Source organism: Syngnathoides biaculeatus, chromosome 6, assembly GCF_019802595.1.
Source record: "Syngnathoides biaculeatus isolate LvHL_M chromosome 6, ASM1980259v1, whole genome shotgun sequence".
Taxonomy (NCBI): Eukaryota; Metazoa; Chordata; class Actinopteri; order Syngnathiformes; family Syngnathidae; genus Syngnathoides; species Syngnathoides biaculeatus.
Window position 1 is genome coordinate 23,745,271 of NC_084645.1, and position 24,016 is coordinate 23,769,286.

The 24,016-nt window shown below is 42.3% G+C and overlaps 1 protein-coding gene across 5 annotated transcripts in view; it reads right to left on the bottom strand.

Annotated features, from left to right (window-relative positions):
- The window catches only part of ppip5k1b (diphosphoinositol pentakisphosphate kinase 1b), a 40,823-nt gene that overhangs the window by 12,151 nt on the left and 4,656 nt on the right, over positions 1-24,016 (bottom strand). For all 5 annotated transcript variants that reach the window (XM_061822457.1, XM_061822454.1, XM_061822458.1 and 2 more), the window contains exons 2-23: positions 23,498-23,959; positions 21,860-22,055; positions 20,634-20,724; positions 19,279-19,364; positions 19,020-19,174; positions 18,614-18,715; positions 18,365-18,526; positions 18,056-18,177; positions 15,421-15,522; positions 14,224-14,310; positions 14,040-14,115; positions 12,284-12,393; positions 10,113-10,198; positions 8,705-8,830; positions 3,850-3,971; positions 3,591-3,773; positions 3,369-3,510; positions 2,358-2,581; positions 2,060-2,187; positions 1,864-1,978; positions 960-1,067; positions 740-856 (exon numbers count right to left, since the gene is read on the bottom strand). In XM_061822457.1, coding sequence (XP_061678441.1) covers positions 740-856; positions 960-1,067; positions 1,864-1,978; positions 2,060-2,187; positions 2,358-2,581; positions 3,369-3,510; positions 3,591-3,773; positions 3,850-3,971; positions 8,705-8,830; positions 10,113-10,198; positions 12,284-12,393; positions 14,040-14,115; positions 14,224-14,310; positions 15,421-15,522; positions 18,056-18,177; positions 18,365-18,526; positions 18,614-18,715; positions 19,020-19,174; positions 19,279-19,364; positions 20,634-20,724; positions 21,860-22,055; positions 23,498-23,674 — 2,817 coding nt within the window. In that variant the 5' untranslated portion in view covers positions 23,675-23,959. The remainder of the gene's footprint in view (positions 1-739; positions 857-959; positions 1,068-1,863; positions 1,979-2,059; positions 2,188-2,357; positions 2,582-3,368; positions 3,511-3,590; positions 3,774-3,849; positions 3,972-8,704; positions 8,831-10,112; positions 10,199-12,283; positions 12,394-14,039; positions 14,116-14,223; positions 14,311-15,420; positions 15,523-18,055; positions 18,178-18,364; positions 18,527-18,613; positions 18,716-19,019; positions 19,175-19,278; positions 19,365-20,633; positions 20,725-21,859; positions 22,056-23,497; positions 23,960-24,016) is intronic.

Sequence of the window (24,016 nt, forward strand, 5' to 3'; positions counted from 1 at the left end):
CTTAGTTAAAAACGGGCGAGTCACCCCCACCGAAAACATTTGAAACTGTTGTTTTGCATTGCTTTTTTCTTTTGCTCCATTAACCCTACCTCTATTTGCAAGTTAAATTTTTTGTACATGTTACATGCTTTCTGTGCAAATAAAAAACAATTTGTCCGTTACCCCCCATTATTGCTTGTTTGAAGTCATTCTGCACTTTTGGTAATAAAAAATGGTTTACAAGGCTGAGGACCGAGTCGCTACAGATACGGGAATACACTCCCAGCCTAGCATACTCTCCTGCTAAAGCAAAAAATAAATATTTCTTAAACGATTTAATTATATAAAGTATTTAAACTATACATGTATTTTTACTATGCAGTTCATTATCTGAAAAAGCTATATAAAAAATTTTCGATTCAGGGTAATGGGAAAACGCGCTTCGGTTTTCGAACGTTTCAGTTTTCAACCAGCCTTCTGGTGCCGAGAACCGAGGCACCACTGTATTATTTCTTTTGTAGTTGCCGTCACACTTCACTCCGTCCTTTACGGCTTCATTTAATAGACAGATAGATAGTATTTATAGACATATTTAATAGACAAATAGACAAAAAAGTGGGTCAGACCGACCACTGCACCTACTGATTCCCGTTAGAGTCGAATATTCGACTGACTAGCACATGGATTCATTGAGTAAAATTTGATTTTTTAGTTATTAGTTGAGTCGAATATAAATGTGAAGCAAGTCTAATGGAGGCACCTCTGATGAAGCCGGACGGAAGCCGAAGCCAAGTGGAACATTCTCTTCATCCTCGCAGCCTTTGACCCCAGGACTGAAGTGCAGCTCCACGTGGAAACGTTCCTCTGAAGAGGGGTCCTGCCCACCGCACAGAAACGCAAATACAGCAACAGTACAGTCCATAAAGTGTTCGTTTCGTCTTAGGATGTGACAACATACGGTAGAAAACTTTAGAAATCACCTTGTTGTTGTCTTCGTACAGCATAATAACTATCTGAGTCATATAGTTGAGCTCTGTCACAGCACTCAAGTAGTCCATGGCCTGCTTCCATTGCTGGTCTTTTTCATACTTGAAAAAAATGGAAACGCGATCATTAAAAAAAAAAAAAGAAGACAAAAAAACAAGGAAACAAATATACAAAGTACTTTAATCAATGAACATGAACCTATAAAAACGTTCTTGGGAAGAATGAGAGTTATAGTGAAGAATCGCACTAATCGTCATTGTAATATAAAAAAAAAAAAAAAAAAAGATAAAAAGTCAATCTTGCGGCAAGGGGGCACTCGAGCAGAAAAGGTAAGAGTGAGACCGGTGGAATATATGTGCCGAGGAAGGGACCTTTACCTGTATGTTTTTTTTTTTTTTTTTTTAACCGGCCCTGTTAGCGCCACACTAGTGTGTTTCCGCTGTGTTACTGCTGCGTCTCAGTGATTCAGGCATGTTTTTTTTTTTTTTTTTTTTTAAACCAGACTCTGTTAGTGCTATGCTACCGTGTTGCTACTATGTAGCTACCGTGGCTGTTTTTTTTTTTTTTTTTACCGGTATGTTTGTTTTTTGTAACCATCCCTGTTCGTGCTACCATGTTGTTGCTATGTTAAGCTGAGCTAAGGTGTTAAAGCTTTGAAAACTTTTTCTGTGTCCCGGCTTTCTTTGTAAATATCTCCTGTTTCAATGTGGACACTTGCGGCTTATGTATGTACCAAATGGTATTTCCTTTACAAATGTACTGAGTGAGTCTTATAATCTGGTGCACCCTGTAGCCCGGAAATTACGGTATGTTGCATTTAGATGTTACCATCTTAGCTTTATGAGAGCATTAGCATTAGCTGTCACTGCATAGAAAACCTAAAGAAAGAATGCGTACATCCAAGAGTCCCCCGTAGCGGAAGACGCTGAGCAGGGAGTGGACGTGGCTCTCGCTGGTGAAGTAGAGACGGGTGCGGACGTGGCGGCCCGGAGACATCACCCCCCGCGAGTACCTGATCCATATTAAAATGTGACATGTCAGCAACCTTTTCTTCTCCAACTCTGACTCACCAAATCTCCGGTGGATTTCTCACAAGGGGTGCAGCTTGTTGACGGCCTCGTCCTCGTGCGTCCTCTGCAGGTCCAGCTGGATCTTCTTCATCAGGGGGACGCAGTACGCTTGAGCGATGTCCAGCTTCTCTGCTTTGCTGATGCCATATTCCTACAGGAGGGAAGAGTACGAAAATTAATTTAGCTTGATAAAAGGACCCCCCTCAAGAGGAGAGAAATAAAAACCTGGAAAAAACAAAGCCCATTAACACGCATAATAAATCAATAACAAATAAGGGGGTGCAATGATGTTATTAGCTAACTCAAAAACAATAATCAGACCTGTGGTATGACGATGTCGGCCAGAGCGCGGGAGAGCCGGAAGAGCTCCAGTGTGTCGTCCAGGTCCAGCGAGGAGTTGTGCTGCGTGTCGTATTTGATGCAGTCATAGATGTCCGGGACCTTACTGATGTCGTAGCGTCCGCTCTTCATGCGGAAATCTCTCTCCAGTTTGGACCAGCGCTGCAGCATCAACTCCAACGTCTCGCTGTGGTACAGCTGTAGATCTTGAGAAAAAAAAAAAAAAAAAGACTCCGGTCAGATGCTTAATTGCCATTTTTTTGTGTTGCGGGCACCGGGCAGCACTTTACAATTCTTGTCGAATTGTTGCAAAATGATTACTACCACTAAATTCAGTCAATTAAGTGCACCAGGAGAAACACCGCACTCACTACATTTAAATAATTTTAATAGAGATACTGGTTTATAATCTGCACGTATTACCCATAAATACTTTGGTACAGTGACTGTTACCTGGGCTTCTGAGTTGTTGCTCTGCTAACAAACCGTGAAAAACGTCACGACTAGCATCAACGTTGATGTGTTTTAACCGTTTAAGCAATGAGTATTTTAAATCACAGGGTGGAGCAACACATGTAGACGGAGAAAATAATAATATTCATAAGCATATGCTCTTTGTGTCTAAAAAAAAAATATATATATATTACAGCAGCGTCAAGTCTGAGTCAATGGTGAAACTCTTTTTCATGCGTCTTAATGTCTGTATTACACTGTCCCCAGGCGCCCAAGTCGCGCACAACTGAAGGAGCAGCACATTGACAACTGAATTGTGAAAAAAAAATGTCTTGACATTCTATTAGATGTAATTACTTTTTTTTTTAATTCAAAATATTACGATGTTTAAGGGGGGGATGGAACAGAATTTGATTTAATTCAATGGTGAATAATCATTTGGGATCTAAATAATTGAGTTCTAAGGGTTTGCGGAACCCATTAAACTCACATCATAAACTCAAGAGACCACTGTAAGCTAATGTTAGTTTACGCAGGCACCTGAAGACTTGGGATCCTCCAGTCGTCTTCTGATTTGTGAGGTGAGGCTCTGGATGAGCGCGTAGACCTTGTCGCAGGTTTGGACCGGGTTCTGTATGACTTTCATGGAGTTCACCAGCGACGGGCTGCCTGTTGGCGCTAGCTGTAATCCAGTGTAAATGAAAAGGGGGCTGATTATCTTCACAACCAACAACAATCCGATCAAACGACATTCCTGGTCACCTTCTGATAGTCATCTTGTGAGAAATCCTGATCTTTCTGCATGATCTCATGCAGTCTGGCTTTCACCTTCTGTTGGCAGTCCGTCAACGAGTCGCTGTCACTGTCGAGCAGCCCGTTCATGTTTGCGCTCTTCACCATCTGCACCAGGATCGGAGTCAGCTCACCTTCGAGAGCGAGGAGGCCCTGAGGAGAAATCCTACGGCGTGAGTCGCCGTGCGGCGTTTTTCCCGCTATTCGGACACACTTGATGCTGACTGACCTTGGCAAACGCCGCGGCGGTCATCTGCACCCGGCCTTCGTCGGAGGCGTAGATCTTGAGGTCGTGGCGGTAAGTGCTGTGCAGGCGCAGGAGGCCGCAGCCCGGGAAGCCGGCGTAGTCGCCTGGAAGGGTTGTGCAACGTGTGAAGCCTCACACTTTTAAATTTGTTGCATTTGAAACATGCTAAAATAAAAATAAAGCTGCTCTGATTGCACCCATAAGTCACAAGAATAAAGAGCACAGTGCCTTAGGTGGCATCACTTTCAGTTCAAATGTCTCATGATCGAACCATAGCGAGACTATTTCAGTGTCTGCCATTGGCCATTTGGCATATTGGTTTGAAGTGTGCGGTTGAAAGGATCGACACAATGAAATGAAAGTGAATCAATATAAACCCCGAAATGAAAGAAGCCAGCCGTGGTGTGGATTAACTAAAAGAGAGACAGCGAGCGTCAGCCAATTACGAGGGACCGACGTGTTTGCCGTTAATGGTGCTCAAGTTGATAAAAATGTTGTAATGCTGGAGATCAAATCACACTGCTGCGTCATGCATTGAATTTTTGATAAAGTGCAAGGGAGTTGGCTACAGACTATCTATTCACTGCTCCAGACTGAAATAAAATTGATGCAGCGTGGGGGGTAGTAGTGTTTTTCATACAAAGGTCAGCGGAAGTGCATTGGAAGTGCAATTGGTATTGCATCAGGCATGCGGCATGATTGCAACAAAGGTGATAAACAGTTGAAATTAACGTTTGAGTTCATTGCAGTGCAATTGCAGTGTGGGTGCAGTGGAGGTGCTGTAGAGGAGTCGAAGTGCAACCTGATACAGGTGAAGGTCTGTTGGAGTTTAGTTCAAGGTTAAAGTAAGAGTAACTAATCAAATAACTGAATTATCAACGAAGAAAGTCCGAGCAAAGTCCCTGCCACCAAAAGTCAGAACGATAAATGTGGTAAATGTTCATACACGATCTTGGCAACTGACCCCCAGACTGGCTCACGGTGAGCCAGTGAGAAATTCTAATTTCATTTGCTGACACCCACGTCACTCACCGTGCCAAGCCCCGCCTTTTAAATTATTTCGATGATTCGATGTTGAACGTAACAACGGTGACTTCATATAGAAAGTGGACAAATGCGTGCACTTCACGCCACATTTTGTTTTAATAACGCAAAATCATTTTTTAGCTGATTACTTGATTACCGTAATTCCCGGCCTACAGAGAGCACCAGGTTATAAACCTCACCCAGTACATTTGTAAAGGAAATACCATTTGGTACATACGTAGGCCGCAGCCGTGTAAAAGCCTCAAGTGCCCGCATTAAAACACGAGATATTTACAAAGAAAGACGGTACACAAAGAGTTTAATCCTAGCGCCACCGCACTAACGCTAATGCTGCCGCGCTAACGGTAGCGCCGTGCTAAAAGGGCCGGTAAAAAAAAAAAAAAAAAAAAACATACTGGTAAAAATCACTGTGACACGGCAGTAACACGTTAACGCAGTGCTAACAGGTCTGGATCGGTATAACCCTAACCCTAACTGCAGGGTTGAGAGCGTGTGAAAAAAGTCGTGGTTTATAGGCCGGAAATTACGGTAGTTAATGGGATAATCATCAGAATAATCATTTTTTTGTAATATTCGATAACTGGAGCTTCAATGTGTTTGAAGTACTTATCCCTTGTGAAGTGGGGTATGTCCTCGAGGTTAGGGTGAGGATGGAACAATTCAGAAGTCTGCATGTTGTAGTGTATGCTGTCCAGTAAGTATGAGTAAACTGGGAAAACAATTGTGATACATTCACGTTGCATTGAGGGGCCCGAGTACAGTATGTCATATGGAGTACTATGGTTGAATGTGACCACCGTTTAGTGGGAAAACATTTAGAGTGCGGCGGAAGGATTAATGGGAGATCATCTTCGCGCATTTCCAAAACTAATTTACAGTGATCCCTCGGTTCTCGACCACAATCCGTTCCAGAAAACGGTTCGAGAAGTGATTTGTTCGAAAACCGAATCGATGTTTCCCATTACAATGAATGGAAAAAGAAATAATGCGTTCCATGCCAAGAAAATTGGGCTTTTTAAAGCATTTTTTAAAACTTTTCCTGATAATAAACTGCATAGTAGAAATACATGTATAGTTTAAATACTTTATATAATAAAATTTAAGAAATGTATATATTTTTTGCTTAAACTGTATGCTTAAGTAGTAGAGTACGCTAGGCTGGGAGTGCATTGCCGTTTCTGTAGCGACTCGGCCCCCAGCCTTGTAAACTTTTTTTTTTATTATTAACAAAAGTGCAGAATAACTTTAAACAAGCAACTTGCCTTCTTTGGAGCCATGATTGGGGGTTAATACGGTCGTCCTCGATAAGAAGAAAAAACATAGTCACTACTGGGACACGGCTGTGTACAGAGGCTGCGTTATAAAGCATAACAAAGGTGCGGTGGTTGCGCCGCGCGCGTTATGTCATTTCCGTTTTCTTTTTTTTTCGGGGGGCGTTCGAATTGACAACAACAAAACGCGTCGTGAGTCAGCTGCTCACGCCCCGCGCATTATGTTATTTCCGTGTTTTTTCGGCGGCGTGGGAATTCACAACAAAGCACGTCGTGGGTCAGCTGATCCGTCCGCGCGCAGTATGTTATTTCCGGGTTTTGTTGGGGGTGTTTGAGTACCGATTTTCATTCGAAAACGGAAGCAAAAAAAAAAAAAAAAAAAAAAAAAAAAAAAAAAATCGACATTTTCGTTCGAAAACGGGGACGTTCGAGAACCGAGGCTTTACTGTACTTTTTTGTTATTTTGTGGGCCTGCTTTCTTCATACCTAGTAGAAACACGACAACCGCTTCAACAACAACAACAATCCACAGCAATCGGTGAGTGGACCGATTAGTCAGATGTATTCAAATTATGACAGGAAATCAATTAGTGGACAGATAACGAGCGAGGCGAGGAGGAGCGCAACTTCGGTTCAGTCACCCGTCTCTTACCAAACTCATCAGGGGACTCGCAGCCAAGGGCCCGGTGGCTACCGGCTAGCAGTTTACGCAGAGCAAAGACCGGTGAGAAGAGAAGAGCAGAGTTAATCGGCAACACTTTGTGATGGAAGAAAGAGGGAAAGAAGAGGTCAGACGATGTGGACTTTTTAGCAGCGCTTGAGGTTGTTGCTGTCTGTGTGTTTGGTTTCACATGCACGACTACACAAAATTTTCCAGTAGAGAGCCTGTGAAAAAGATAACCATGGAAAAAAAAAAAGGAAGAAGGAATGACGAATATGTTCTGGAAGGGAAAAGTGGAACCTGAATGCCAACTTGTCCTGTCAGATGGTGATGAGTAGAATGCTTGGAAAATCAGCAAGCCTTTTTCCAATTTTTCCTTTCTTTTTAACATTTTCTTTTTAACATTTTAACACTCTTTTATTTGGGATGGACGCAACTCGGTAAAACTTCTCAACGCTGGCATTAGTTCAGGTTGGTATTTGGTAATCTCTCAACTGGGCCGTCATCGCTTCTCAGTCGATTTGTTTATTCGGAATCTGTTCGGTCTTGCTTGGATTATTTGTTCTTAGTCCTTGATTTTTTTCTCCTATTTTTTTCCAAGTTTCAAATAACATTACAGTGTTATGTGGAGATTCTAAAGCCTCTTTGATCAAATTATTTTTGACAAGAGGTGTAATTCACCTGTCTCTTTTATACAACTTCCAGCTAAACTTGTTCAAATGTTTTTGTGATATAAAAAAGTGAGACCAAGACTAATTTCAACACTTTTTTTGTGGTCTATAAACTGTAGAGCAAGGGTGTCAAGCACATTTTTCTCGCGGGCCACATTGTCGTTCCGGTTTCCCTCAGAGGGCCGTTATGACTGTGGAACAAAAATATATAATCATCTCATCATATTTACATCATCGTTTCATGAACTAGTTTTGGAATCAGAAATCAATTCATGTTTGGTAGCACAAAATTGCTTGTAATATCTCAACTTTATCATTTATGATATATGACAATTTGTAATTTACAAGAAACAAGGGAATTGACAATCTAGATTTGGCTTTGCGGGCCACATAAAATCATGGGGTGGGCTAGATCTGGCCCCCGGGCCTCGGTTTTGACACCTGTGCTGTAGAAGTTATGCGGAACAAAATGTAATCTTTTCAACTGAAATAATGTCATAGGTCAGCACACCATCTTATAATGGTTATGTGACTTTTCAGGATGTACCAATCACACAATCAGCACAAAACACACACTATCTGAAGTTCCTCTGATTAACCCCAGATACATTTTTGCCTCTTCTAGTAGGCTCCCTCCTGATTCCCATCATTTGGAATGATGGCCAAAAAGTTCAACCAAGGTTTGTTTAGTCCAAACACAATACCGACAGTGATGTATGGTGAAGGCAGCATGATCAAAACCTTCAGATTTTTACTAAAAATGGAGCGCACATGCAACTCATGAGAAAAATCTGATATTTTAAACGGGGTGTGTAAACTTATTATATCCTACTTAGCTGTCACTAGCTGTGTCCATTTTCACACAGCATCCCGTGTCCCGCGGATTACAAAACTCAGATGACCTCAGTACGAGGGTCTGGTGTGACGTAAACCTGTCGGACAGCAACGACTGCTTTCAGCGCTTGGATCCTCCGACGAAGGGCGCCATACGTAATTTCTGGAACCTTCACGAGAAAGTACCCTTTCATGATCAAGTTTCTAAAGCCTCAGCAAAATTAGTGCAAATGCACTCAAAATACTACCCCGGAAGCCATAAATTGCCAGGTCAACCCCGCCCCCAGAGCATCTCAGGAAAGCTTTTAACACCGAGCGTGAAAGGAGCTTCAGTGTGCGCGTTTGATACGAACCTTGGCCTCCAGGGTACATGCAGCGAAAGGCTCGGCCCAACTCCTCTGCCTGAACCCGGCCAGCAGGCGTCAGCTCGCCGCCCCACTTTAGGACCAGAAGCAGAGACGGACCCTCCCTCTTGGAGTCTGAACAATAAACAGCATTCAGGGTTTGGGATTGCTGGCAGAGCCTTATTTACACTTGTATAAATATTTGCCGACATACAGTGTGTGATGTGTTCACCTGTGTATTTGTAAATAACAGTCAGCTGAAGACAAAAATAGTCAGCGTAACCTCATAAAAGAACCTCTGTTTGTATTTTGCATGTCTATCTGGACGCCCTCTACGAGACACGGCAGGAGCCTCGTCAGGTTCCCTTTATGTTGTATTTGTATTACAATACACTGTACTTGTAAACCAATGTGAACTGTGTATGACTGAGAACATAAATAAACACATTTTGGCTTTGCATGCTACCCATTCTTGAATCAGACATGAGAAGAAATTTCTTGCGAGAAGCTGTCAAAGATTTAAAATAGGGGTGCCCAGACTTTTTCTACTAGATTTTTTTACTTTTTTTAACCATCCTGGATCAGGCTGTGCCAAGGTGGAATTTTAAAAAATGACACACCATCTCATCCTGCACTTTCTACTCTGGCTTCAGACCAGAACTTTCCCACTCGAAAAAAGAGAAAATCTCATCCAGTTTAACCGCTTTTTCTTCGATTATTCACATACTCCGACAGTCATTGCATCTTAAAATGACAGCATTTCTTTTTTTAACTTCCTTCATGAATATGGAAAGTAAACATGAGCAGCACGTCTAGCTCGTTTTTGGCTCCACATTGCCCAGACTGTGTCGCTAACTAAAGCGGCGGTGGTGGACGCTGTCGTTATAAAACACATTGATGGGCTGTGTAAATACTGTAATATCTGTAATTATGAGTGTATGTCTTTAAGAGCGGGGGCGGGGGTGTGTGTAAGGTAAACTAGGAAAAAGAGAGTTCCGTGTGCTGCCTAAAAAAAAAACAGTGGCTTTATCTTTTCATTTTTTACAGTACGTATGTGAATTGTGCCATTTGATGTAACAACCAGTCATCCCTCGCTCGTCGAATCACATAGCAAAATGTCACAAACCGAACAGCTGTATAATATACTTTCAATTTGCATTGGTTTATTTATTTTTTGGCCGCGCAATGGAGAATATCTGCGAAGAGACTGCATAAGTGATGCATGATTGCGCATGTGCGCAATTCAGAGGGAACATTGTTTGACTTTTTTTTGGGGGGGGCACGCCGTCCCGTGCCTGCCTCACGATCGATTTGAGCACCCCTGCTATACTGAGTAATTTTTTTTTTTTTTTTTTTTTTTTTTTTTTTTTTTACACAGGACCATATTGTTATTACAACACAACTACAGGCGCATTACCTTCCTCTTCACTGGAGGCTTTAGGTTTTCCGTTGCGCAAGTACGTCAACTGGACTTTCCTGTTGATACCTGAGAAGTGACCGTACCTGGTGGGATTTAACACAAAACACACGCAGGCAGACATACAGACAGACAGAGACAGATGTGTATGAACACAAACGTACACACAGAGAAAGGGAGAGTGCAAGAGGCAAAACAATGTAATATGCACATACAGCAGACAAGCAGACACACAGGCATCACACACACAGACACACACACACGAACAATTAAAATTAGTTGTAAATCTAAAGTGATTTGAGCAAACACAAGACGCGTTCCGGTGATCAACAGTGCACCAGCAAGTGTCGTGTTGATATTCTGACAATTAGGCCGCAGATTAATGAGTCCATAGTTCCCTCGAAAGGAACAAGCAGCTGCCTCGGCGGTCACATGATGACGGACGGCGAGCTTAAAACAAAAGCCTTCCTGGCAGGCCGCCAGTGAAATACATGTGAGGCTGTCAGGGAGCTGCGAATAATACGTGGCGTCTGTTAGTAATGACACCTTTAGTTCCGTCAAACAACAATGAAAAAGCAGACTAGTTATCATTTCAAACTTATAGGCGCCACACCGACAAAACAACGTCCCTCAAAAGTTTGAAAGTGAGAAGATTGAAAAGGTCACGCATGTTTTCTCATAGTACATAAATCTCAAAAAAGTGTCAGCGGGCTGGCTGTAGGTCGAGCAGCATGCTTATGGGTAATATTTATTAATTTGACTTAGGACCTCAACCAGGCAAAACATTTTGCGTGATGAAGAGTGGAAAAAAGATGTGTACAAACTTCCTGTTTTAGGTGAATAAGGATTATCAAAATTATTTTTATTAGTGTCCACATCCCGTTTCAACGGAAAATACTTTGTACTAGTACGGAGTCTGAAAAAAAATTATTGCTGCATCCCTAATTTTGGGTCAGACATAATTTCAAATGAATGTGGATGTTTCGTGTTGTATATGGGCTAAAGCACAGGTGTCAAACTCAAGGGCCGAAGCCCAGATCTGGCCGAAAGCTTGATTTTATGTGGTCTGCGTAGGAAATTCATGTGTATCAACTACGGAGTCTGAAATTTTTTTATTCCTGCATCCGTAGTTTTGGGTCAGACATTATTTCAAATGAATGTGGATGTTTTGTGTTGTATATAGGCTAATGCACAGGTGTCAAACTCAAGGCCCGGGGGCCAGATCCGGCCCGCTAGCTGATTTATGTGGCCCGCCGAGCCAAAATCTCCCATGATTCTTGTCAAAATCTGTCCCAAAATTTCAAATTGTCATATCATAAATAATGACACTGAGATGCTGCAGCCGCATAACGGCCTTCTGAGGGAAACCGCAACTACACAACCCCACAACAACAACGAGTTTGACACTCCTGGGCTTAGGTGATGTGCACATTTATCACATCCCCAACTTTTACAACCAGATATTTACAGTAAGATATTAGGTGGCATAAGAGCAGCTTTCACTCTGCGGTCGGACCTTTGGTCTTTGCCACGTTGATATTCATAACACTGATAACCGTGCGGTAGACTAGAATGAGACGAACAATGAATATTAGCTGATTGCGAGTTCACGTGATATGTGATGAGAACCGCATGCACACGCAAGCACAGCACACGTTGTTGATTTACACATATCCACATTAGACTGTGCACGTCCCGTGTCTCTGTGTCCTGTTAAAGGCTAAACTTGAACTGGAATTAAAGGAGGTGATGCACAAATCGCCGGACAAAATATGTGGAACGGTCCCGAGTACGCCAACGTAACGATGTTCAGGAAAGAGAAGGGCAAACATCAGAGGGCACATGCGGGTTCCTAATATTTCGCACGTCAGGATGGGTGAAATGAAGGAAGGAAATCTGCATCCTTTCATTTAAAAAAATAAAAATAAAAGAGGAGGAGGGTGCATACTGAGTGTCAATCAAGCTGGATTCCCTTTTGGAAAAGGAGAAAGAAGGAGGGATGGACAGAGGAGGGAAGAGAAGATGAACGTTAGAGACAAAAATGAGCGGGAAGAAAGAAAAATGACGGAGAATGCCCGACAGACCCGAGTATGATTTTGGAGATGAGCGGATGAGGGCACGAACAAAGAGGATGGGGACTTGTGCGAGTGTGTTTGTTTGTCTCTTCTCACATCTCCAGGACGGTTTTGAGTTGCTCCAGTTTGGACTTCTTCTCCTCAATTTCACAGTCATTATGTTGACCGAGTTCGAGCAGCAGCAGACGGGCAATGTCCAGCACTTCCTGGAAATGCCACACTGTTAGTTTTACACTCGTATTCATTTGCTACTTCAAACATTCCCTTTGGGAGCAAACAGACTGGTGCCGTGGCCTCCCAGTCCATTTCCTTCTGAGTCCAACCTTGTCACTCAAGACGTTCATATCTCAAATCATCTTACAAATGGAAAATGAAAACAAAAAGTCATTTGTGCACCATTTGAGTTGCACTATCCGTTCCTTAAAGCAGTCACCGTCATACGTTCGGTGCCGGGCCCTCCTTTAGTTCATAAGAAAATGTTGCAGTTTATTTCACACATTGTATCTAATGCAAACTTCAATTTTTATTTATTTTTTTTTTTTTTTACAAAATCAGAACTTAAAAGCACCTTAACTGTATATGTTCATTGCAACAGCTTTCATTTTTTAGTGTTCAACAGTGCTATTAATGCCATTTTTTTCCATTTTCTCATTCGTCCCGCGCTCCCCCTACCAAATGCCCAATCAATAGCATTTTTTATTGTGTGTTAGTACTAAGTACTGCATTTTCCACATTATAAGGCGCGCCTAAAAGCCTTTCATTTTCTCAAAAGCCGACAGTGCGCCTAATAATCCGGTGCGCGTTATACATGGATCAATATTGAGCCTTTAGTGCACTCCATCTAATGGATGCATGACGTAACCCCAGCCTCTACTGTAGCATCTATTCTATGCGCCTTAAATATGAAAAAAGTCTTAAAATAGGCCATTCATTGAAGGTGTGCCTTATAATCCAGTACGCGTTATACATGGATCAATATTGAGCCTTTAGTGCAACTCCATCTAATGGATGCATGACGTAACCCCAGCCTCTACTGTATTGTCTATTCTATGCACCTTATAATACGGTGCGCCTTATATCTGAAAAATACAAAAATAAAAAATAAAATAAAATATGCCATTCATTGAAGGTGCGCATTATAATGCGGTGTGCCTTATACGTGGAAAAAAAAGTCTTAAAATACGCCATTCATTGAAGGTGCGCCTTATAATGCGGTGCGCCTTATAGTGCGGAAAATACGGTACTGTGTTTTGGTTAAAAAAAAAAAAATTGATGCATAATTTTCTTTGTTTTTTGTTTAAACTTGAATTGGGAATGGCAATGAGCATCTTAAAGTAATTCCTTGGTCATTTTTTTGAATTGTTCACTTCTCTGCTTTGAGGTTTGCTGCCACAATCTATGGCCCAAAACTAACATTTTTGCTCACAAATCATCCATTCATCCATTTTCTTTTGCCGCTTATCCTCACGAGGGCCACGGGGAGTGCTGGTGCCTATCTCAGCTGTCAACGGGCAGGAGGCGGGGTACACCCTGAACTGGTTGCCAGCCAATCGCAGGGCACATAGAGACAATCGATGGCACTCACAATCACACCTACGGGCAATTTAGAGTGTCCAATTAAAGTTGCATGTTTTGGGGATGTGGGAGGAAACCGGAGCGCCCGGAGAAAACATGCAAACTCCGCACAGCTGAGGCCGGGATCGAACCCGGGTCCTCAGAACAGTGAGGCCAATGCTTTACCAGCTGCGCGGAAAATAACAATTAAAAAAAAGAGTGGCAGTTCATATCTAACAAAAGGTGGGAAACATTGGATGGATTTTTTTGTCAGAAAAAAAAAAAAATTCCACCTCACCTGCAGCTGTTTTGGTTTTTTCAGTTTTATTTTTCCCGACTTGTAACCTCCACACTTGTCGAACAACTCGAAGAATCTGTGAAGGAATAACACAGATACAAAAATTCTATTACAGCGCATGTAAAAAAAACACATTATTAATAAGCTTGCCAAGGGGGAATTTACTCAAGTGTTCCGTACGTACAAAGGATGTCGAACCTCCATTTTCATTTTCTGCTTTGGTGTGCGGTCGCCATGGCGAATAATGGCGATGACACAGCGCAGCTCCATCCTGCGTCATGAGGAAATGAGCTTAAATGAGGCGCAATAAGTCATTTGCTTTTGTAATTTGACATCAGAGAAGCAGCATAAACAACGCCCATCGCCGCGACCGTGTCCCTGTTTTTGTCACGGACATGTCAAAATCACACGTGCTGAGTGTTCAGTATGAGAAAGTTGTCAGATCACATTAAAATTACAAGAGTAAAAATAAATGTGGAAATTATGAAGAAAAAAATAACCTATTCACATGTACCTTGAGCTTGATTTTAGCATATAAACTATTTTTGGGAGTTTAGGGAGAAGCTCTTAACACTAAAACAACTATAAACACTACAGCTCTCTCATTTTCACCTACTTATTTTAAAAATCCAAATTATTAAGTTTCATCCTACTGTATGTCCAAATTTGGCCAATTTAATATTTTTCACTAATCAATACTATTGGTCTGTCCCCATGTGGGTTTGTTATTTACAAATTATTAACCAACTGACTGTAAAGTGTTGAACAGTCTTAACTTTAACCAGACAATATTTAATAACCCCCCAAAATATGCCCTCCCCAATGAATATAATTTTTGGGGACCTTGAAAAAGCGTTGTATGGGAACATAAAATAAACTACAGTGATGCCTCAGTTCTCGACCACAATCCGTTCCAGAAAACGGTTTGAGAAATGACTTGATTCGATGTTTCCCACTACAATGAATGGAAAAAGAAGTAATGCGTTCCAAGCCTAAAAATTTGGCGTTTTTAAAGCAGTTTTTTTTAGCTTTTCCTGATCATAAACTGCATAGTAGAAATACATGTATACCTTAAATACTTCATATGATAAAATAATTGAAGAAATACATTTATTTTCCGCTTAAAATGTATGCTTTAGTAGTAGGGTACGCGAGGCTGGGATATTTTCGTTCGATAACAGAAGCAAAGAAATCTTGAAATTTTCGTTCGAAATCCGATTTGTTCGAAAACGGGGACGTTTACTGTACAAAATACGTAGCAATCCAAGTGTTTCATTTAGAAAGATTGTTAATTAGAAATTAACAAATCAATTGTATATTGTTTTACTGTACTTTCTCCCCAAATATATTTGGAACTGTATGGTTTCTACGCGGGACGTACATAGTTCCTGAGGTTGTTGGCACAATGGGGATGTCTTCGGCCTCCATGGGGATGGACCAGGGAATGTGGAACTGAGGGGCCAACTCTCTCATTATCAAGTTCCTGTGTCAGCAAAAAAAAAAAAAAAAAATGCTTCTGAATATTAAGTGACAACATATCATTGATGTGGGAACGCGGTCTGTCAGATGCTTAAGCTTAATTGTTGGGGTTTTTTTGGGTGGGGGCTACCAAGGAACGACTCCCAAGGGTTAGTCAAGCACCTGAGGAATCCCATTAACACGCGTGGTGGTTTCCGGTTGCACTGTCATGGATGTGGTCGTCACGTTTAAGAGCGCGCTTGGAGAGACGGCGTGATAAATCAGAAGGGTGCTGAGCCGCAAAGCTGTCAGCGGAATCCGACAAGCTGTACTGACTTGCTAATGAATTACGGCGCACTCGTGGCAAGGAGGCGGACAAAAAATGGCGCTCAGCGGCTTTGATATTATGTGTAAGGGGGAAGAATAAGTTTATTGGACAGAAATAGAAATGATGGGTAATTCTTTATTAGTCTTCCTAGAATCGGGGAACCTGAGTCGAGTTTTATTGGGTTACAAACTGTGCCATTGAACTGTAACGGGGTTCAAAACTAAATAAAAAGGACAACATGATGGAGAAACGCATCAATACCGGACAGAAACGTGTAAACACGGAGGAGGCATACGTCATTGTGGACTGATCATGTCACGTCGATTGGAATCGTTAAGTTGCCTCGCTGTCTCCACATCTTGTAAGATTATATCTTTTGTAGTGCACGGTGAGCTCGTTTACACCATATGCTTAGTCTCCACACCGGGGACTTTTTCAAACGCTTTCAACCCTGCGGTTTATGCGGTGATGCGGCTCATTTGTGCATTTTCTTCTAACGGCCGGAAGGAGGAACTCAAGCGGAAAAGGTAAGAGTGAAACCGGTGGAATATATGTGACGAGGAAGTGACTTTTACCGGTCCGGCCCTGTTAGCGCTGCGCTAGCGTGTTACTGCCGTGTCTCAGTGATTTTTACTGGTATGTTTTTTTTTTAACCGGCCTTGTTAGCATGGCGGCACTAGCGTTAGCCTTAGTGCGGTGGCACTAGCGTTAAACTGTGTATGCAATGTTTTAATTGTCTTTTTTTTTTACATTTTGGTTGGCATTTTTTTTGTTTTTATCCTGTTTTAAATGTTTTATCTCTTTATTTTCAAATGCCTTTAATCATGTAAAGCACATTGAGCTACCTCATGTACGAAATGCACAATACAAATAAATTTGCTGTGCTTTGCTTTGTGTACCGTCTTTCTTTGTAAATATCTCGTGTTTTGATGTGGGTTTCAACGTGGGCACTTGCAGGTTTTGCACAGTTGCGGCGTATGCATGTCCCAAATGGTATTTCCTTTACTTTGCTTATAAGCAGGTGCGCTGGCTGGGAATTACGGTAAATTTATATGCGAGACTGTTTACTACGAGTACCACTGCGGGAACCCGGGCTCCTTGTAGTGACACCCAAAAGGATCACTCAATTAAAGTTTTATGAATGACATGTGAAGACTATTTTACTTTTATTGCACTTTCATTATTTGCTTAAATATGACCTTATACATTTAATCAACGGATAAAGTGTTGCCCCTTTGCTAATCAGACAAGGATGTGTTGTGGAGCCGGTGGTTGTCCTTGATCTTTGTACGCAGAAAACCGGCTGGCGCCATACTCCTCTCCCAGGCGTTGCCGTGGAGACGAACGACACCAGATAAGGAGCGGAAAGTTACCATCCCGGCCTACGATCTGACTGCGGGGGGGCAGCCACTTTTACCATGGACCCATACATATAGAAACTTCGTGTTACTGGGCAGCTTTTGTCTTCTTCTTTGGCTATACTGCCAGAAGACACACGTCTCGTGTGCGGCAGATACCTAGATAAGACCCGGACGTCTGTACTGCACATTCCTTTCTAATAAATCCATTTGCTGTTAACTTTTTCTAATCATTGGTCATATCTTCCTCGACTCGTGAACACGCGTAGGGTTCAAACTCGCAAATCCCTACACATGCTAGTGCAGGAGTGGCCAACCAGTCAGAGATGAAGAGCCACATTTTTTAACTGTGTTACGGCAAAGAGCAACATCATACATATGGATACCATTCCCTCCTTATTGTAAATGTCCCACACCAACATGATAACGTAAAAAATTGGAGAGTATTTCTAAAAGGTTTGAGAACTTCTGTGTTATGTTCGCCGCCTGGTGCTGCTGTTTCTGTTAACAACAGCGTTCAAATGGGTTCAGCAGTTAACTCTTTCATGTCCGTTTGTAAACAAAAGTGACCACGAAATGAGGTACGGTAATTACGATAAGCGAGGTGTTTGTTATTTTCTCAAGTGGACGATGCACCCGACATCTATCTGCGACACTGTCACTTTTAGAGGTGATATATTAATTAGGTTCCATGAAATAAATTTCATAGCACGTTGTGACCTATCAATGAAAATGAATAAAGTCCTCAGACATTGCAAATGTTGGCACAGGATATTTTGCTGGTTACTGCATTTGTACTAATTTGTCAACGGGCGATTAGATTCCTAAATGACGTGTGACATTCGGAGCAACGGCCGGCTGGAGAGACTTACCCCAGCACTTTGGCACAGTCGTCGTAGTACTTCATGGAGTTTTTGACGAAACTGAAGCCGTTGACGTCGCAGACAAACGAGTGGCCGTTGGCTCGGAGCAGGTCAAAGCCGCACACTGTTTGCTGGCGTCACGCACACACAACCACAAATAGGGTTTAGACAGATTTAGAGAGCCAGCAAAAGTGCCTGAAACTAAACATATTTTTGTTCCGTTTGGTTTGGAATAATAAACCTTGGTCTATTTTGGTATCCGGCCATCTGCTGATGGGAAAATATCATTCCATATCATAGCAAAGTCCACTTCCTTACCTTGAAGGCCAGGCAGACTTTGCGCGCGACCAGCTTCTCCATGGCGGTGAGCATGACGGGGTATCGGATCTCCTTCCCTTCGCTGTCCCGCTCCACCTTCCCGTCCAGCGCGGGAGACTTCCGGGCCTCTGCGTGGGCGTAGTCGGGGCCCACCGTGTACACCTGACGGAACACAATTCGCAAAGACGGGCGTTGGTCTCAGCGGATAAAAACGGATTCAGACCCTGGGCACGCGAACATCCGCGACACCTTCACGTCGGTGCCGTCTGTGGGCATGAACTCCTCGTAGATGTACGACCCCGTCTTCCGAACGCTGCTCTCCGGGGAGTAAACGCTGCTACGACTCCCAATCTGAAAGCAGAAAGGATGGAGGGAAAGAAACAAAACAAATATGATCACCGCTAATCATTTCCCTTCCCACCAACACACTTCCTTCCATTTTGATTGTGTTACTTATGCTCTGCCAACCCCGCCCTTCGCTATTTCTGACTCCCGGGTTTTAGATTCCGATGCCGAGCAATGAAAAATAATTTGTCAGATGACAGAATCATAACCTCCGTGGATTTGTCAGCTAGCAACGATAGCTTTCAACACATCAGTCCTTCTCCGAACTTTGTCCCGTCTCCCTTTTGATTTGATTGATTTTTTTCTTTACCTTTCTGAAGAGTCTCTGGCTGCCGCCGCCCGCCGACGTCGGGTAGTAGATGTAGACGTTGTGGTCCTCGGCGCAGACGGGCTTCTCCACGAAGGGTTTGGGGAACACCTCGAGGTTCACCTCCACGTGATCCTCCCCCTCCACCAGACTGCACTCTGAGAGGAGTTTGGCGTCAGTGTTTTCACTGACTTCGGGTGATTTTGTTTTAATTTTTTTTTTGTAATGAAATTGCATGTTATATGTTGTCCCAAATCTTTACCCTCAGGATTGTCGGGGTCTCGGTTGAGCACGGCATATCGAGGTAGTTCAATCCCCTCTTCTTGAAGAATGCGGTACACTTCCCTCCTGTGGTACCGATGGAACAACAAATTCTGAACTTGTGGATCCCAGGCAACTTTGGACCGTCTTTGTCGCCCCAGCCGAGTCGGGCGAAGCCGCCCTTGCGGGTGCTTCCCCAGAGTTGGCGTCAGCTACTCAATAAATATTTGATAGTATTAGCTCTGCTAAGCCTGTGAGCTCCCCCTTTGACCACCGGGAGCGACATCAGGCGTATGCACTGTGGTCAGATCGGTGTTATCCATTGAAGTTACATGCCTCATTAAAAGATTCAGATTACAGCATTTACATTACCATCAGAAAATTTTAAGAACAATTTTGTGTTTTTGCAAACTTGCGATGAAAATGTCGACAAACAAAAAAAAAACACATTGGTAACCAAAACAAGCCAACTATGAAGTGTAAATTTTAAATGTCGCTTCCAACTTTCTTTCTTTCATTTATTTATTTTTAACCCACAATATCCCCATCTGTTTTTCTTGGTGTAAAACTGAATTATTGCTTGCAGAATATGTTTAGCAATGCATGTTGAAAGCGGAATGATGCGACCAAACAGTTTTATGGTTAATGTTATGATGTCTCCTATTTTTAAAATACAGAATTAGCTTTTTGTGCACTGTATTGTCTGTGCTTTCATGCTCTATCAAGCTGTGCCAACGTGGAATTTTAACATTATACACCATCTTATCCTGTACTTTCGACTTTGGCTTCACACCAGACTGTTTTTACTCAAAAGAGAAAATTTCATCCAGTTCCACCACTTTTTCTTCATTATTATTATTCACATACTCCGGCATTCATTAAAGCAACAGCATTTCTTTTGCTTTTTTACTTTTGCCATTATTATCGAGAGTAAACATAAGCAGCATGTCTAACTCGTTTTTGCTCTACGTTGCCCGGACTCTGTTTCTAACTAAATCACCGGTGGTGGGCGGTGTTTGTAATTATGAGTGTACCCCTTTAAGCGCGAGAGGTGGGCGGTGTATGGTAAACAAGGAAGTAGAGTGTGAGTCATGGTGTGGCCAAGCAGTAGCTTGTTAGAGACCGCGTGCTGCCGTGTTTAAAAAAAAAAAAAAAACAACAAAACTGGATCTGTTTTAATGTGCGCTGAGTGCGCGCTACAAGTGTGTAATTGCGCAGGTGCGCAGCAGTTTAGAGGGATCATTGGTCCGAATACCATCCTGTTTGCCCACGGCTTTGTACAATGTGACTGAAACAGACATATTGACAGGTACACCATTTAACGCATTCCGCTTCTGTGTGTATTTCTGTGTGTACCTGTCCTGTATGAAATACTGCATGTTGAGGTCATTGAGCACTAATGGATTCCTGAGCTTGGCGTATTCCACAGCTTTGTCCAGTGGGAAACCTGCACAAACGTTACAAGCGCACAATAAATTCAACATTTTATCTATTGACACCTTTCGCATCTTGTCAATCTTAGCATATTTAAACGAGATGGCTTCGTTTTACGATGGGAGGAGAAATATTAACATCACAGTCATGATAAACTACGACTCAAACACACAGAGGATGTATGTGACTTTTTAGCAATAATTACAAATGAATAAATTTGTCAGATTCTTAGTACTTATTTTTAAAAGTTAGTTTCAAAATACAAAAAAACAAAACATCGGAATAAAACCTGGGAGTACTTACCAACATTAACAATGTGAACACTGTATTTAATTAAAGTGTAATAATTTTTCCGCAAATATTTTTTCAAAGAGGCAAACTGACATATATATTATGTATGAGTCATTTAACTAATTAGTTGAAAATAGTATAATTCCCGGCCTGCAGAGCGCACCTGGTTATAAGCCTCACCCAGGACATTTGTAAAGGAAATACCATTGGGTACGTACACACGGCGCAGCTGTGTAAAAGCCGCAAGTGCCCAGATTGAAACTCACATTGAAACACGAGATATTTACAAAGAAAGACAGTAGACAGGGAGTTTAACGTTAGCGCCGCCGCGCTAACAGGGCCAGTTAAAAAAAACAACAACCTTACTGGTAAAAAAAATCACTGAGACACGGCAGTAACATGCTAGCGAAGCGCTAACAGGGCTGGACCGGTAAAAGTCAATTCCTCGGCACATACGTTCCACCACTCTCACTGTTACCTTTCTTGCTCGAGTGCCCCCCTTGCGGCCATTAGAAAAAATACACATATTAGCCGCATCAGCGCATAAACCGCAGGGTTGAAAGCGTGCGAAAAAGGTCACAGTTTATAGGCTGGAAATTACGGTAATCATGAATTTTGTCATAGTTGATTTACTATATGTTTTCAATTATTACATTGAGTTGAGCATACTAATTTCTTCTGTGTAATAACGTAGTATCATTTGCTCTGTGAGAATGTGAAACCACACAAGAAATTGTGAGGACTCAATAAATATCCCAAACTTCGAACAAAATTTTGCTACTTAAAGTTGGAACCGTAAAACTTTCACACTTGGGATGTCATCTGAAAAAAATGTCTATGACTCATGCAAACGCAACCTTTGGAGTGGAAGGAGATGAGGCAGTCGCACAGCGGCCATTTGTCCACCGGCTCCTCCAGGATGACTTCCTCGGGAAGGATGACCACCTCGATGTAGTCAAACTTGCAGAGGCGCTCCAGGATGTGCGTCATGGGCTTGGACTTGGACTTCTTCATCATGCAGCAGATGCCGACCACGATCTGTCGCTCTGAGGGCTGACGGGAAGGAACGTGACGGCTTGTCAGTGATGCCTCAACATGTGACAAGTGATGAGAGGAGCAAGCTAACATACAACGGCGCTTTTAAAGCAGGATTACATTTTTTTGTGTTATTTTTATGTTTTTGGTAGTAAGCTTAAATTATGACTACTCACCAACTTGGCCATCTTGTATCAAGTAACATTACAAATCAAAGGGATCCTTGTGCTCATAATGCCATCAGGAGCAGAAAAGTGAGAAAATCGTTCTGTGGTGCATTGACCAATGAGTTTAATCTGCTCCATAACCAATGAACTCAAAACACTAAAATCATCTTTCCGAAACTGAAACGAATGGATATCCCATTGCTTTGTTTTGGTCCCACAAAAATACCAACCAAATATTTTAATCACACGGTAAGCTCCAGTAATAGCAGCAGCTGTTTTTTTTTTTTTTTTTTTTTCAGATTAAGAATATGCCTGTGAGTGTTGTCTCTCTACATGTGTTACTGCACCATTTGTGTTCAATTATCCATCGCTTAAAGGGTTTTAACCCACAACAGTTTTAAATTGATGAGGATTTCACGTTGGTGTTAGCAGACTTTTGTAAGTTACGTAGAATGATTAAATACACAGCGTGTAATTCTCTTTAATGTTTATAATTTAACTGCAGATGGTAGTAAACTGCGGAACGCCTCTTTTTTGATGTTTTGTTCAGCATGGACTGCTGTTTGCTTTTCCCTGCCACCATTTAACACCGGTAAGTCAAAATTTTGCCCGCAGTCCAAGACAAATTGGCCAAGCAATGACTCGCATATTGAAAAACTTCTCAGTCGGCTCGCTCTTAAATTGAGGTAACACTGTAGTTTCACTTTAGTGGCATTGAGATGATGGAACCCAAAGTGATCTTGATTTCATAATGTTCCTCCTGGTAGGAATTCTCTTAAAAGGTTAAACAAAAGCCCTGAGAAATCCGGCTAAAATGTATTTCTTCTGATCTGAGCGGTTGTTTTGGTGAGACTTGTCACTAGCCTATCAATAAATTATCAATCTGTTTCAAAGACAGTTTAGATGACTGAAGGTTGAAAAGTAGCAACAACAATACGTGTGGAACACCATCGCAGCATTTTGCCAATGAAACTGAAATAATCACAAGACAGCGATTGTGTCATCGTCGATATAAATGCCATGATAGAAGATCAGACTATATCTATGTAAATGGAGAATAGAAAACCTTTTATAATAACAATCTTGCAGATGGAGCATGGGGGAAAAAAACATTTCTAAAATTGACATCTGTCCAGTATTCTAATTATTCATTACTGTGCCGTTCCGATCACAATACATGGACATTGGACAGGGATATCAATGCTGAATCATAAAATGATACAATATGTTGTGATAATATTTTGTCGCATCACCCCTAGTAGCGATCTCAAGAGACCTTTAACTTTGACTCACCAACTCGTCATCTTCGTCCTCCATGTCTTCTTTTCGGAACGCGTCGGTCTTCACGTCCACGTCCATTGGCTGCACGTCGGACTCGTCATCGTCAGAGTCCACGGCGGCCAAGTCCGCGTTGCCCCGGCTCAGACCGTCACCGGCGTCCGGCCGCCGTCCGTCACGCGTTTCGGACATCACATGTGGAACATGGCCGGGTTCCGGGTTAAATCGTGATTTCCAGATTAGACGATTGTTGTTGTTTTGATGATCTGTTCAAGCTTTCTCGGGAACTTGGTGTTCTTGTGAACGACAGTCTCAAGACTGAGGGCGGGAAGCTGTAGAAAGTCTGGCTCGGGGCTCTACGAGGGCACGGTCTCTTTGCGTCAGGACAGAAAAGTTCCGGCCCTGGAGGGCAACACGTCGCAGTTCCTCAGCAGGTCGACTTCACATTGCACCAGTGCGCACCATTGTTCTTTGCCCCTGGTGACACAAAAGCCAAAAAGCGTGACGCCACACATTTGAGCAACTTCTACAGTG